Consider the following 17,130-nt stretch of genomic DNA (forward strand, 5'->3'; position numbering starts at 1 on the left):
TTGGGCAAGCACAGGATATAAATCTCCCATATAATAATAAAATTAGATTCTCAAAGAATCTTGAATCCTTTGCAACCACTGGATACCAACAGAAGTGTGGAATTATTTCCAACATCCTCTGTAGCATGGCTGATTCTGCTTCGCATAACTTTGTACTGAGGAAGAGTTGTTTTTCCTTGCTCTTTTCATGGAACCTTCATGTTGCATATTACCATATCAGACTTGTCCTGGGGTGCCATCTTTTACTTCTTGTCATTTTTTTCATTTTCAAGGTCTGGGGATGATCTTGAACTCCTCACTAAGCTAGTATTTAAGTTTCTCAGTGAAGGCTTTTTAAACATTTCTAGCTGCCAATGCATTTTCCCACAAGGCAGCTCTTAGGAAGAAGGCCGGGCCTCGTCTAATATCAGGCACATAGCAACTTCGTGTCCCTCACAAAGGCCAATAAGGAAAAGGACTGTCAATTTGGGTTATATTTATTTTGCATCTGTTGTTATTTTTGGAAGAATCTTTATGAATGAAATTAGCAGTGGAAGAGAACCATAAGTGCAATTAAGGATTTTATGTACAAGTATCTTTCTTAGTGAGCGAACTGCAAAACCTCTTCTTCTGACAGTGGCAATGTGAGGACTGAGTAGAAAAGTGTACCCGTCCCACTTTACACATGAAGAGGAAAAACTGTTTATAAAAAAAGGGGATGCCTTGACATTCCAGTGAGTTTTCACTGCTGTACAGCTGCCTCCCTCCCCTTTCCCCGGATTCCCATCAGCTGTCCTTGGGACTGACAAGAGTTTTTCCCATTGACCCCACCTCCCTACCATGGTCATGCTTGTCCCGTCACCATGTGCAACACTTTCATATCCCTACCAGGATATGCCAATCAGCAGGATATGCCAATCAGCATATCCACCTGGTCCTCAAAGGTGGGCCATCTTTTCAGATTCAGCCAATGGCACCTTGTTCCCCAGAGCTGCTCTGGCTGCCAGTCTTGCTGGATACTGGCTGGACTCGGCGAGACATGGGGTGGTCTAATTCCGGGGCTCCTTCAGAAGTATTTTGCTCCAGTGAGTCCAGCAGATCACTAAGGCTACATAAGCAGGGTTCAGATGAGTCATTGTGCCACCTTCCTTCCTGTCTGCCTGAACTATCTCTGCTGCCTCTTCCAAACTGCCCCTACCTAACAACTCTATTAAAAAAGCTACTTACAACATAGAGCTGCCGCCATATTGTGGACCATTCCCGTAGTGTTGTGGTAACTTCCTGAATGAGTGGTAATTCACTAGGTATGACAGTTTCATGCTGCCTAAAGATTTAGAACATATGAAATAGTAACATCTCATTGAAAAAGATAGTTATTTACTAACGATCAGCCCATCAATTAATAAGATATCAAGTTTTTAAACACTTTGTTATTTTAGACAACCCATTCCACACACAAATTCAACAACCAATAAATCATATCTAACACATTTCTCATAAAGATTGAAAAGTGGATGTATTAATTCTAAGGTAGTAATTATTTAGCATTCATCACTCAAGCAGGAAAACCAAGAGAACATTACACACGACTACAGAGGAGACTGTTCAACCTCAGCAGTGCTAAGTTTCAAAGACACAAAAAACAGTTTTGCAATTAGTGTTTCTACCTTTAAATTACTATATTTAAATATACCATCTGAGTACTGTAGAACTGATACACCACAAAATATGTCAGAAGTACAGCCCTAACTGCAATCATTCAGGAATGTGCTATTATGCAGTAATCAAATGATGAGTGCTTTCATAATTTACATATTTAAAGAGGTATAAAAATAAACCAGGCAGAAGAGAATCGTTCTTTTACATTCAGATCTGTAATTGGCAACGTTTTTGTAAATTCAAAACTCTATCTGATCACAATTCCACCTACCCAAGTACCAGTTGTCTTAACTTTTAATTCAGATGCATAGTTAATTGGGTACTGCAAACTGAATTCATAAATAGCCCAAAATATTTGTAAGTTGAGCCATGAAGACAACACAGTACATAAGTCACCATCAGAAACTGAAACAGAGTTGTTCTTCAGTACAGAGCAATACAAGATCTGGCACAGTAGGCATATATGAAAGATTTTTGATCTAGAAAAATAGTCTTTGTAACAGATCTTCGCTAGAGGGAACTGGATACTCCATTACTTTTTGCTGTATCAGAGAAAAAATATGGCACGGTAGTTGTATCAGAATACTATTAAAAACTGAAACTGGGAAAAACAATATACCTTTGTAGTAATAATTACTAAATGGGTTGTCATGAAAAGTAATGGGTCATCCTTCACTCCAAACATACCACACCTCAAACTAAACCCTACAGGGATAGGGCGGGATAGAAATCGAATAAAATAAAATAAACAATAAATAAACCTGCCAGTTCAGACCACACTGCACACAGTACTCATTCCATTCAAATGTGATCTCCACATTCAACTGAACAAAATGAACTGCTCTGTTCTATACCTGCAGAGAAGCTTTAGATTGGGGAATAACCTCAACATCACTTTTTATGGCAACTACTTGCTTTGGGGAAAACAAGTGTGAAAAAAATCCTAAAACCTGCTCAGGCTCAGAGATGGCACCTGGAGCATCTTCAACCCTTGATTACATTACAATAAAGTTATTCATGTCCATCCTGTATTGGACTATCCTGGCAGACGATCCTTTTTGGACAAAGGGCAAGCCAATATAGAACAAACCAGGTATTTGAAACTGCACTTCAAAGCCATTGTCACTGTAGTTCAAAGCCAGTTCAAAGAATGGAGGAGATGAGATATGGCTCTGTTTGGTAAAAGTAGCCTCTCACAACAGAGATGGGGATTTGCATGGGATTGGCAAAATCCACTGGTCAGAAGGGAGGCCAGCTGAGGTCCAACTCCGCAGTCATACTCTTTTCCCTGCGTTTTGTTTGTCTTTTGCTTGCAAATCAATCATCTTTTCCTCTGTGTTTTTTTTTCTTTTTTACAATAAAATTTTTATAAAGACTTTTTTGGCTTCATTTAGTATGGTCTATTTCCCTGGGATATTTCTTTTAATCTATTTCCCATGTGCTAGATTGTACAGGTGATATCAGATTGGTTATGAATTATTCTCTTATTGCTCTAGTACTGCAGTGGAAGACTACCTTTTCAGAGGGTCACTCAGGAGATCTTTTGTGGTGGCAGATGGTTACTAGGGCACTTTCTAAGGAAGTCTTGGTCTAAGGGAGTTTCCCACCAAGGAAAGGAACCATTTCCCCCTTCCTGCAATAACAAGCAGTTTCTGGGGAAGTCTGTCATATGAACAGTTCTTTCTAAGTCCTTTCCTGCCATTTCAAACAAAATAGCAGAAATAAAATCTCACAGGCACAACAGCCTGATCTGAAGGGGAAAAACAATTTAGAACACACTTTCTCACTTCATCAAGAAACGTTCTGAAATTCCTCAAACTTTGAAAGTTAGGATAAAACCCCAGAGCATAAAGACGAAATGAGTGGGTATTCATGTTGTCACTTAAAAATGCTATATGATTGATATAAATTTGGACCAAATACTGGTCTCATCCCTGTTGTCCTTCTGACGAACCTTATCACTGAAAGCAGAGAAACCATTGTATTTATCTATTTCATTTATACCCCACTTCTCTCCCCAATAGGAACTCAAAAAGTCTTATATTATTCTCAACCCTCCATGGTATTATCACAACAACCCTGCGAGGTAGGTCAGGCTGTGTGATGGGACCATACTCACCCAGAAATCTTCCACAGCAGTATGGAACCTGAGTCTGCCAACATGACAGCACTACACCATACTGGTTTTGCTACATCCATTTTTATCCATTAATAAGTTCGAAAGACCACTGTAATTTTCATCGATTAACATTATACCCCAAAACTTACCCTTTTCCTTCTACTATTGCTTCTTTAAGCTGAATATAGGAAGCAGGAAATATGCCCTTTAACAGGAAGGAGAATGTATGTGTTATTATTTTAAGTCTTAACGTCTTAAAGTTCATATTTAGATTTGTTTTTATTGCAAATGCTATTTAACGTTTATATTTTCATCCTTCATATGTTTTAGAAGATATAACAAAACTGCTTAAGGCTATGCAGCTCATTCTATTCAAAAATACTTAACCTGTAACAAAAAGGAGTCTCCTTATATTTCCAAGCAGAGTTTCCCAACCTGTGAGTCCTGCCCCAAAAGCAGGTCACAAGACCTATGAAAGTCAGTCCCAGGATTTTGCAATGTTATTGAATGGTCATGCTATATTTTTTAGTGGATCACCATACCAAGTAAATTTGGACTTGTGGTTATCATAACAAAAAGGGAGCCACTGCTTTAAAGATAAACAGATTTATTAAACGTCTTTGTTAGCTAGAGCCTACTTCAGTCTTCATGGTGCCATGACCCCTTTTTTGTTCTGCTGTTCCAAGCTAAAACGGCAGTTTTAAAAATAAATCTGACCTATTCAAATCAAGATAGCAAAAGTATTTTCAAAATCTAAACAGGATATTACATGCTTTTAGTAGATCACAACCCAATATATGTCTATTGCTGGGGAGAACAAGGCCAGGCCCAGAAAACCATGCAAATAGCTCCACATGTCCAAGAGACAAGCCTCCCTTGAAACTGTCAGCTCTCTGTAGCTATACCCTGAGGACCAAAGAAAGATTAAAATAATGTCCTTTAAATAGAATTCCTCAAATAAATGTTGGATTCCGCTTGAATCTTGTCAAGTGGAAGACCTATGAGAGATTCAATCACAAAGAGGTAATGTATGACACAGACTAAAATCCCACTTTAGATAAAAATACCATTTAAAGCCATTTTTAAATATACTAGACTGTTGTCCTAGTCTACAAGAACCACAAAATAGGTAGTAGAATCAACACATTATTCATAAGATATTACTATAGCTAATGCTCTGAAAAGTTCTGGAGCCATCAGAAACTATTATTGGAATAGAGGTGGCCATCACATCGCGGCTGCCATTAAATTATTTAAGGCCAAATCATTGGCACAACTATCCTATGGCACACCACTCACCATAACCGGCTCGCTCTGCAACTTTGAACGTCCTCAATCAAAATTTCTGAGATCTATTCTCCAGCTCCCAAATAACATCTCGAATGCGGCCCTACGTATAGAGACTGGACTAATCTCAGTACAGGCAAAAGTTTGGACACTCTCTATACTATATTGGCTTAAATTATGCTATTGCCAGAGAGGCCTTGTAAGACTACTCTTGTTTGATACATTTATTCCCCCATGGCTTAGAACAGTTCTTCAGAAATTATCATGCTATGGACTTTCTCCACAACTACTCACAAGTATGAACTATGACAGAGCCAGGGATTTAGTCAAACTCAGAATCACAGACGTGGAGAGGCAACATGATCTCAATAAGCTTAAAAACCCTATTTTTAATAAAACAAGGTTAAATAGACTTTCAATAATGCCTTTTTTTAATTTGCTGCCCAATGTTAACCTTCGTAGAGCTTTTAGCCTACTTCGTTATAATGCCCTTTCGCCTTGTTATACCAGTGGGATTTACAACAAAGTTCCAATTGAGGGCAGAATTTGCAGCTGTCAAATGGGGGGGCATTGAAAATACAGAACATATTTTATTTGATTGCCCTTATTATGATAAAATACGTTGGATGCTCATTCCCCTAATGCACCAGGCTAATTCTTCTTTGACTAAGAAAGAAAAGTGTCAAATATTGCTATCAGGCACAAATAAACATCTAACACACACTGTTGCAAAGTTTGCCTGGATTTCTAGTAAAATTAGGAAGGACCGACAGAGTTCCACTGGAGCAATCAGCTAATTTTCGTTTGTTAACAGCTAGGATACTCGATATAGGATCTGTATGCACGTTATGAATATTTCTGCTCCCTATTAACTGTATGCTGCTATTTTTTTTAATCTGTATTAATAACTGTGCTTTTTATATAATTTTTTATTTTTGTACTTTGCTGGTCAATGACCGTAAATAAACTGACTTGACTACTATAGATTACTTTCATGTGTGAAAGACTCAGATGCATGAAGAACTGTTGAATTTGAAGTTCCTCAAATAAATTAATACCCAAGTAAATCTTACAGTGTCTGAGTTCAGTTGACTAAATTGGATCTTGTTAGTTATTCTTTTTCTTTATCAAAATATTTTAATTTCTAGGCTGTCTTTTCTTCAGATAGAGAATATAATATTTAACTTTGTTTAAATCACTATTAAAATTGTAATTCAAAGTTACCTTTCCCCTCTTATAAAGGGGAATGCCTTTCCCCTCTTATAAAGATGGCTGTAAACAAATAAAAATGTAAGTACTTCTACAGACTAATCAACATTATTTTTCCAGAGAAGGGCAGAAAAAATCATGAGTGCTTATCACTTTTCAAGAAGCAATTTCATTTTATGAGTAATTCATTATTTTAACAAAACAAGGCGCCCATTGCATCAGCATTTAGACACTTCAACACGTATTACACAGAAGTTATAATATACCTTTCAATAAAAAACTTTCAACAGAAAATAGCATCTATTAAGAAATACCAAAAGCACACGTACATCCAATTACTATGGAAACAGAGTACTTACTTTTTTGGATTTTTTCCTTAAAGTGTAGCCTCTGTACCAACCTAAAAGACAGAATTTCTTAATAAGCTATTATTAGCAAATTGGAAAGCAGCATGTCCTCAGTCCTAATAGACCTCCATGTAAGATACAGACTTATTACAGATCATACAACTTTTGCCAAAAAAGCCTGTTCCTTGAAAATGCTGACACAAAAACAAAGCAAAAGATGTCCTTCTCTATAAAATGGCCATCCATGGTGCACTTCATACTTCAGTTTTCATGCCTGTAAATGGAGTATTCAATAATATTTCCAAAACAATAAATTATTTCTGAATACCAAGTTCAGCATTTTATTTACTAGTCAGCTTCTACTCTGAACCTTTCTATAAAATCGTAATCTGTAATGAGAACTTGTTCATGCCAAAAGGGAGCCTTTATGACATCATATAATTTTAAATTCTCTGTCATGATTTTTCAGAAGACAATTTGGGATTCCTAAAAGCAAACTGAAGTCTTTAATCTGTTTAATCTTGGGGCAATCCTACTGACTTCAGCAGTTTTTTCCAAAGAACAACAGATTCGGAATTTCTAAGTAGGCAACAAATAGGTTTCACTAATAAAACTCTAATAAAGCCACAAGAATTCAAAAAATTGAAATCTTTCTAATTTTCTAATTTTATCACAAAATATCTTAAAGAATGCACTAAACTTTTTATACTTTGTAGCCATAGATGTTCAATTTTCATATTTTATGCTAGTTAAATGTTGATTAGTTTTGAACCGATGTACTTATCTTACAACAACATACTTTGTTTTCTGTATCAAGTAAAAGTTTATCAAGTATAACCACAGATGCAGGCGAAACATTAGGAACAAGATCTACCAGACCCCGGCCACACAGCCAGGAAAGCCCACAACAATCAGAATAAATTTTCTGTTTCTCAGATCAGACAGCCAAATGCACTGCAAAATTTACAAGAAGGCCATGACAATGAAGCTACTTCCTTACACTTCCCCACTCCCTACTGCCTTTGGTATTAAGAGGTGGAGGACTCTGAACAAAATGAAACTGCTATTAAGGTTGGACTACTATTCATCCAGCCTGCTGTTGGTCACTCTGATTGGTAGCAGCTCCCCAAGACCTCACATAGATTTTTCCCAGCCTTGCTACTGAAAAACATTTCAAATGGATGTGCCAAGGACTGAACCCGGAACCTTCAAGAAAGAAAGCATTGATCAAGGTCCTCCACTCTAAAGTGGCAGTGAATCTCAGAAATTAAATATAAAGTTTTTACTTTGTTTGGTGATCCCTAGTGCTAACATCCCCGCTCTCCCTTTTAGTTCCATGAACTTTTAGTTCTATGAACTTTTATTGAATCTTTTTAGCTGCCTTTAGTATGGGCTGGGGGAGCGCTCTAGTAGAAGATAGTTCAGTCTTTTGATTCATTGAGCTGCTTTTTTATTTACCTTTTCAGAACTATTGGTTTCATTTTCAGAATCACCATAACTACATTCTACATGTGATCAAATTCAGGGTATTATGCCAGGAATGTACAGTATATACTCGTGTATAAGTCGACCCGCATATAAGTCGAGGCACCTAATTTTACCACAAAAAACTTACTGACTCGCATATAAGCCGAGAAAACTTATTGACTTGCATATAAGTCGAGGGTGGGAAATGCAGCAGCTACTGGGAAATTTCAAAAATAAAAATATATACCAGTAAAATTACATTAATTGAGGCATCAGTAGGTTAAATGTTTTTGAATATTTATTTCAAAGAAAAACAATAAACGAGCTCTGTAAGTGGAAAAGAGGGTAAAGAAGAACAATATGGTCTCAACAATAACTGTTTATGTTAGCAGTACCAACTTTTTCAGAGTATCTTTAGGAGACCCTCCTGATGATACCAGCCAGGTTTGGTGAAGTTTGGTTCAGGGGGTCCAAAGTTATGGACTCTCAAAAGGGTAGCCCCATCTATTATTGGCTTCCATTGGAAACAATGGGGGATAGGAGCACCCACTTTGGGGATCCATAACTTTGGACTCCCTAAACCAAACAACACCAAACCTGGCTGGTATCAGCAAGATATTTGGTTCAAGGGGTCCAAAGTTATGGACCCTCAAAATGTAGCTCCATCTACTACTAGCTCCCATTGGAAACAATGGGGGATGGGGCACCCCCTTTGGGGGTCCATAATTTTGGACCCCCTGAACCAAACTTTACCAAACTTGGCTGGTATCATCAGGAGTGTCACCTGATGATACCCTGAAATTTTGGTGCAGCTAGACTAAAAACTGCGCCCCCTGGCAGCTGACAAAGTAAAAACCCTAAAATATTTTTTTAAATACACCTCACTCTGTATAAGTCGAGGGGGGCTTTTTCAGCACAAAAATGTGCTAAAAACTCAACTTATACATGAGTATATACAGTAAGATACCAGTGGTCTCCATAAGACTCAACAAGAGCCCATTTTGAAGTGACTGGCTTAACAATGCTAGAGCACTAATCCAAAACCACAGAGACCCCAGTATTTGGCACTTAGAGGGCAAAACTGAGCAGCTATGCTATTATTTGAATTGGAATTTCCAAGGCTAAATATGGACTGTATCCAACTTATTCCTATTGATAGATTTGTAAGTCTCCAATCTTTCAAACCAAACAATATCTTCCTTTAACTTTGCCAAAAGAGTACCTTCATTCAAAACCTATCCTCACCTGTCTTGCCCTTATTTCTTTGGTAAATTCAGACTAGTTCAGCTTCTGTGCACAACAGGCTGTTTATATCCTACCTATTTATCCCAAATTGACCTATAAAGTGCTGTCTAATGCAGCTACCCAATGTGCCTAATCAGGCTAGGCCTGCTCAGAAAGACAGAAACAGCAGATAACTAACTATGCTTGCCTGCTTAACAGACCAGAAAAACAGAAACGACAAAACAAAGATACTTACTGATGACTAAATGGGTTTTTAAATAAATACATTTTAACAGGAGTTTGTTTGTTTTTTGCAATGCCTACCAGAAGCATCCCTTCACTTACCCACCTTATCAGCTATACAGTTTTTCCTCACTGACAACCCTATCGTAGTATAATTATTTCAGCCCATCAGAACAATTCTCACATCTGCGGAGGCAGGATGCCATGCCAAACAGAGAGGTAATTTCTCATTCACTGTGACCCCCTCCTCCTCATCCACAACACATCTGCAAGCGATCAGCACTACAGGCTTTTATTGCTACCAAGTCCATTTTGCTTTAGTGTGACTGTTTAATTAAAAAAATCCCATACACAGTAGTCGTTGACATGCAGTGATTGTACTGTGCCAGGCAAATTGGGAGGGATCTCACATACAAACTGTACCCAATTCAGCACAAAATTGGCAAGCAAACCTGCATTGTAAACTGTTCTGTATGTCAATCTCAGTAAATATTGGTCCTTTCTCTCCCTGATCCTCTAGAGAGGCTAGAAACAAATGTTATAACAAAGATGGCAAAAGACTACATAGTTTCAACACATATCAACGCCACTAATTTCTTCCAATTAAACGGGGGGGGGGGGGTCCCTACAGGCAATGCAGAGGACTTGCCTGCCTCAAGTCAAAGAGATTATTACTATACACCTGAGGAAAGGATCTCTTGCCTACCTTCTATTCTGTTTAATAGAACTGCAGATAGAATAAATATGAAAGGACTTCCTTCTCCAATTTAGTTGTCATTTTAAAAGAGTAAATAGATTTTCAACAAAATTATTTTGGGGCCACTTAACAAGAAGCTTGCCTAATTTAATATTGAATGAGTAAAACTGTTATCCATTGCCTCAGAGAAGCACTAATTAACAGGATAAAAGCTTCTAATTATTATAATGATCATGTTTATTCATTTGAAGCATGATCCCAAGCTATCTCCAACCAATGGTTGCAAAAAATATCTAGTAGCCAAAGTTGGGAAGGACTATCTCCATCGGTATCAAGCCAAATCCAGTCAATTAAATGGGTCCAGAATGAGCAAATCAAATAGTAATAGAATGGAAAATAATTATACAGAATGTTTGATGAAACATTTAATTTTGTTAATTACAAACTACAAAGACAGACCCTTATCATTCCAGTTCTGCATTCCAAGGGCCTTTGCTGTGATTTTTAATGGGCTTCCAATGAGTCTGCACTGGAAACAGAATGTGAACTCAGTTGTCCCCAGGTCAAAACTTATTGGTATGCTAGGCCACAGAGATTCCAAACACTATACAGCTTCCCTATTTCTTTAAAGAAGTAGCTTGAGACTAAGATTGTAATAAACCAAACTTTAAATAGAACAGGGCTATTTAGAAAACTTTGCCCATATAACTGTAATTGGATTACAGACCATCAACTGAAATTATTATTTTTGTTATCATTGAAAGATGCTTGTAAATTATATAAAACTGCATGCTTTGCTGTTCCACTAAGGTTTTTTCTCTGTTTTTCTGTTTTAGCTTCAACATTCTCAATACAGAAACACTTTCCTCAATAAGAGCATCAAAACACAGGTATCAGATGCCTGTTTCTTCAAAAGAACAATTACCCATTTGAATGGCAATTTTGAATCCAAGGTCTAACCTTATGCTATTTTTCTAAATGTTTAGCTAAATTTTTGAGTGATTTAGAAGCAAAACACCATATAGGCTTGGGATTATTAAATTAAATTAAATCACAACTTCATAAAGGGACATTACTACTCACACATCAGTGACTAGACTATCTAACAACTGTGGTGTCAAATGCCACAAGAAGCCTTCCGTGGCTAGTTAGGAAGCACCCATTGTTGGTAAATATAATCATCTTGATTGAAAACAGAATAGCAAAGTTGACCTACATGTTTCTTTTGGCATTTCAAAGAAACATGTTATTAATTTGTCAATGAAGAAGAAAATTAAAAACTAGGTGATTAAGAACATTAATTTAAAATTTGAGAGTAATAGTCATTAATATTTTAGAGGCTGACTGAGTTAACTGCATCTCCAGCAATCCAGCACAATATATTCTGTCAAACTTTAAATACAGAAATTCATGAGATTAAAAAAAAAAAACCTTTCCTACATTTGGTTAAATAGAGTAAAGCTGAACTCAAGCCCAGTTGTCTAATACACTATTTCTCAAGACAAGACAATTTTTGCTCTAAAAACTTCTCAAAGACAAAGGAAAGCATGTTACAATGTCTTGAAACAACACCTGAACATACCGGAAGACGTTTTCTCTTCAGTGAGACAAAGTAATCCAGACTGGTTAAGTCACGCCCCTAGTTGCTACAAGCTGTAATCTCCAGCCATCCTAAAACCTAAGCCATGCAACTCCTTTTTTCCAGAGTGTCTTACGGTGCAGCATGTTGGGTTTCAGCCCTCTTTTCCATACCTCCACCTAGTCACTACTAGTGAAGTCACTTTCCACTACAGATATTTTAGTTCTGCTGACTTAATGGGTTCAAAAGACTTCATGACAAGTCATTTCAACACTTTATTCGATTCCCAAGTGGAAAAACAATGCTGCTCCGGAGGAGCATCTGTACTGTTCTCTAATAAATCTTTTGATGTACATATTTCTGGAAAGGTTTTTGATGACTTTGTGTCCAAACACCGCTGACAGTGCAGCCACTCACCTTTTCAGCATGTTGGGTTTCAGCCTTCTTTTCTATGCCTCAAATAGGAAAAGGAAAAACATCTTTGTTGGTTTGGCCAGGTCTAATGCATGGGAAGTTACCAATTTCTTATACTGAGTCAGGTGTGATTGTAGATTCTCCTGGTCTCTGGTCTCCCAGCTTCCACCATGACATGAATTATGTCTTCTTGGAAACCTGACTTCCTTAAGGATGCCCTTTCAAAAGCTAGGCCACTAGGTTCAGCCACTCGGTGTCCTGACGGAATACTGGACCTTGCTGAAGCAAATTCTGTGTCTATGCTAGTGACCATGGTGGTGTCAGTGAACTCCAAGTACCATGGTCTGCAAGGTCATTTCAATTGCCAAAGCCTTGTCATTCTTTAACCAGTTGATGACTCTTCCCAAAATTGGAACCAGAGAGAAAGCATAAAGAAGGCCCAAAGGCCATACTGATATTAGGGCATCCAGTGCTTTGACTTTCCCATCCTCAAACCTGGAAAGAAATCTGTAAACCTGGTTGTTCTTTCTGGTTGCAAATAAATTCATCTTCACTACCTCTTGAAAGATGCTTCTGCTTAGCATTCATTTTCCTAAAGAAAGGAACTATGAAGTGAATAAACTTTCTGTTCTCCAGTGGTCCAGGGTGGGACAGTCACAAATAATGCAATGTGCAAAAGCAACATACCCCAAAGTGGGTCAAAAGAAATCTAATTTGTCAGAGTCTGTTGAAGGACTCTGCTCCTGAAGGAGGAATCAGCAGACACCTCCTTGTCAATGCTGTTACACCAGATGAAAGTATGTATAGACCTTTCATGTAGCTTCTCAACAGACCACCTCTAAAAAAGGAAGAGACCTGTATGGAGCAGAGGTGATTGTTCCCCTAAAATAATGAATCCCAGTTAGGGTTTCAATCCTCTAGCCTTATACATCATAACAATATTACCCTAGTCCACCTTCCCAGGGTGGACACTGAAACTGTGGAACCCATAGAAGACTTTTTAAAGGAGAAACATGGAATCAGACTTCATTACAGCCTTAGTCCTATTAATATAAAAACTCAAGGCTCTCGTGTCATCAAAGCAATGCCAGTCCCTTTTCTGGGGATGATTGGAAGTTAGAGTAAAAGGAGAACAGAGCAATCTCTTGCAATCTGTGAAAACAGGAATTTTCTTTGGGGATAAAGACTGGGTCCATTCTCAGAACTACTATGTTATTGTGGAGGACACGAACGTTTTTTAACCACAGATAAAACATAAAGTTCATCCTATGGGGTGATGTAATCCCCACTAAAATGAGAATGTTAACTTATTCAGTGAACACATAGCCATAGGCTCAAAAGGCCCCATAGAGACTCAAAAGGCACCATAGAGAATGTCCTTGGAATCATATTCAAATTCCACAAAGGAAATCTATGAGCTACTTGGGGAGGGGGGAAGAATCAGGGCCACCACCCTTCAGAGGAACCTCTTGATGGGTAGATTGGAAGAGAAACCTTGCTCTTTCTTACCCCTGACTACTGTGGAAATGTTTGCCACCTCTGTCTGAGGGCACTGGCATGCAAGCTCTTATCTACCCTAGCTTGGAAAACCCCCAAAATATCATCACCCTTAGTCTTGTGTGGGGCCAGGACCGCGTTACTGGTCCTACACAGCTGAGTTAGTTTTAAGAAAAACTTAAAATTTGAAATAAAAGCAAAAGACATCTGACATTAGAAACAGAGAGACAGTTTTTACTTAGCAGAATATAAATAAGATTACAGAATGTGAACTCTCCCGAGGAAGAGACACGCCCCAGTGCTCTCAATTGAGAGACACAGAATTTAGAACGTTACAGGAGGTTACCCCTCCCGGGTGGCTCTCGAAGGAGGCACACCCTCTAGAGGAAGAACCTTAATTTTTATAGATGCAAAAACGTCACATAGTCCATCCCCTTACTCACGTATTAACCCATACTCCTTTCACGTGCTACAAGCATGTATGGTCAAATCCCATTGGTCAGAATCTGTCTCCTGATCACATGAAGACAGCCTATATTCTACGTCAAATGCTACATGCTGTTAGTGCATGGCCCTCTAGGCATATGCAAAGGACAGCCATAAAGCTAGCTTGCTCCTCCAAGAAAAACCTGTTTTGCTAAGTTTCTCCCAGAGAGAGCTATCCCCTTCAAGCAATGCAGGCTTGAATCTACATACTTTTAGATCATAAAACTTTCCTTCCCCAGCATGAAATGTTTCTAACATTTTAAAAGATTTTACAAACATGATTCTAATACAATAGAATTATAGTAAAATACTAATACATGTGAATTTCTCCTTATCATTTATGTGTTCATTTAACTATATAGAAAAACACTTGTTGATTTAACTAATCATATTCATTTCTAACCCAAAAACCAAAGTTATAAAATGTATTTGTCTTCTGTCACGTAGTAACCTGTAGTTACAAGATGCTAAAGATGTTATCTTAGCTGGCCTGCATAGTCACTGACAAGCCTGGCCTTTTGACCTACTGCAAAAATGCAGGCTTTTGGTCACTTACACAGAAGCTCCCATTTTGATTCTTAGCTTCTTTGGTTCATTTGGATTTTCCATATTTCTTGATTAAATACAATTTATACACATTCTGGCCTGTCTCCACACTTGAGATCATCAACAGACTTCTCTCCAGACCAGGAACAGGTGTTACTTGAACAGGTTTTACTTGCCAGGTGTTACTATCTCTCCAGTGTGCCTTCTGCCTATGGATACTTAAATCCAAAGATGGGAGCACACTTCCCCACAACAAGTTTTTCTGCAGACTCAGTGAACCCTGAGTCTGCAGAAAAATATGAAAAAATGAAAAAAAAATGACGAGTTAAAATTCTATCAATGTTTTTGAAAAGCATTATCTGTGCTCGTGCAGACAATGCTCTTACCAGCTGAAGTGGATGCCGATACCATCTCGGAGATCCATGCCGGCCCAGGTCAGCTTCAAGTGAGGGAGGCGGCCTCACTCACTCAGAGTCGCTTCCAACAGGTGATGCCTCCCCTCAAACATACAAGCTCCACTCTTTTGGCTCACCTGAAGCCACTCCAGGAGACTGTGCAGATGAGTAAGGAAGGCTGTCTCACTGGCTGAAGCTAAACTTTTAAAAAATGGGTGGAGGAGTACACCAGCAGCCACTCTGAGCCTGGGAATGACGAAGGAAAAAAGGAGAAGGGGAAGGAAGCCACAGTGGGCTCAGCAGCAGAGGCAAGGAGCTTCACTGGCCCTAGCAGTGATGGGGGGGGGGGGGGCATGAAGAGAAACCAGAAGCCACTTTGGACCCAATCTGTCACGGACTAACTACTAGGAAAGGAGGCAGGCTGAAGTTAACAAACGTCCACAGTCTTTATTTAACAGAGAAAATAGTCCCCAAAACACCAGGCAAAGCAAAGGTCAGAGTCCAGTCTTAGTTAAGCAAGAAAGCTCACTGGCCAACCGAGTAGCAAAAGTCTCTGCTAATCCAGAAAGCAAGTTCAGGAGGCAGAGTCCAGGGTTGCACTATGGCCCTTTCCACACGGGCCAATTATCCCGGCGTGGGGCCGGGATCAAACCCAGTTGGGCAGAAATGTCACACAGTTCCTGCCCCTAAACCAGATTAATCCCCAAGGTGGGATATTTGATACTGGGCCTAGCAAAGATCCCCGCCTAAGACAAACAGAAACTTCTCATTACATATGCTTGCTAGAGATCCAGTCTTAATTTATGCCACTTCACAAGTTTGCATATGTCATTGTGCTGGTGAGGCATGCATCAGTGTCTGACTTTTAAAATTAACAAACAAATGAGAAAGGAAAGGCATACCTCCTGCTATTAACTGTGATAGAGACCCCCTGTTGTGCATTTTATGCAAGCAGCCTTTCTAGGGCTGTAAAGTGTCAGTAAAAACTGTGAAACTGCATCCTTTGTTTGGGCCTGAAAAGGTCACAGGAAGAAAATCCAGAGGAAGAGCAAGAAAATATACATATTGATGAGAAACAGAATAAGACTCCGATACTGAAAAGAGGGGGGTTCAATAAAGTTTGTGTACATGAAGCCTTTTGGATTTTAGCCCTCACTACTGATGTATGTATACACAAAAGTGCTTGACGGCAAATCACATATAAAAGAATGCAAACAATGTCTGCACTAAATGGAAACTACAAATAAGAGCTAAATATTCTCTCCCCCAATGCCACTAGCAGTCCCTTGTCTCTGATGAGGTCAGCCAACATAAGGCTGACCCTCGAATTCCGATATCAGCGAGGCAGTGGACCAAAAGGTCATGATCTACAATATTGAACGCTGCGATGAGATCGAGCAATGCTAGCAGCGTCGAACCGCCTCTACCCAAGTTGAGCCAGAGTTCGTCCACGACTGTGACCAGAACCATCTCGGTCCCATGGCCAGTGCGGAAACAAGACTGGAAGGGATCTAGTACATTTGCATCATTCAGGAACTTACTGAAGCTGATCAGCTGATCCACCACTGCTCGCTCAATTACCTTATCCAGAAACAATAGGTTCAAAACCTGGCAATAATTGGAGGATATTCTTGGAGCTGATCCGCCACCACTCACTCAATTACTTTACCCAGAAATGATAGGTTTGAAACCAGGTGGTAATTGGGGGGTATCTGAGGGTATTCTTGGAATATCTATCATCTTTCTTACATCTCTACAGTTACTACCACAGATCCATACAATTTAAGTCACAAAAATATAAATCTTGCTGTTACAAAAAAAAGATGCATCTTGGAAAGGCTATTCATTAGATACTTCATTTCTTCTCATTTGAAATGGTGACTTAATTGGTGCCTATTTAAATTTTTCAGAGTTTCATTTGTTTTTGAATAGAACTCAGTATCTAAAAAAGGAAGATATGTTCACTCACCCATATACACACA

General features: G+C 38.7%; 1 protein-coding gene across 2 annotated transcripts in view; it reads right to left on the reverse strand.

Moving 5' to 3' along the window:
* The window catches only part of DOCK1 (dedicator of cytokinesis 1), a 508,395-nt gene that overhangs the window by 439,791 nt on the left and 51,474 nt on the right, over window positions 1-17,130 (reverse strand). For both annotated transcript variants that reach the window (XM_048505444.1, XM_048505443.1), the window contains exons 3-5: window positions 6,613-6,653; window positions 3,907-3,962; window positions 1,207-1,303 (exon numbers count right to left, since the gene is read on the reverse strand). In XM_048505444.1, the coding sequence (XP_048361401.1) occupies window positions 1,207-1,303; window positions 3,907-3,962; window positions 6,613-6,653 (194 nt within the window). The remainder of the gene's footprint in view (window positions 1-1,206; window positions 1,304-3,906; window positions 3,963-6,612; window positions 6,654-17,130) is intronic.

The sequence above is a fragment of the Sphaerodactylus townsendi genome, linkage group LG08 (genome assembly GCF_021028975.2).
Source record: "Sphaerodactylus townsendi isolate TG3544 linkage group LG08, MPM_Stown_v2.3, whole genome shotgun sequence".
NCBI classification, from domain to species: domain Eukaryota; kingdom Metazoa; phylum Chordata; class Lepidosauria; order Squamata; family Sphaerodactylidae; genus Sphaerodactylus; species Sphaerodactylus townsendi.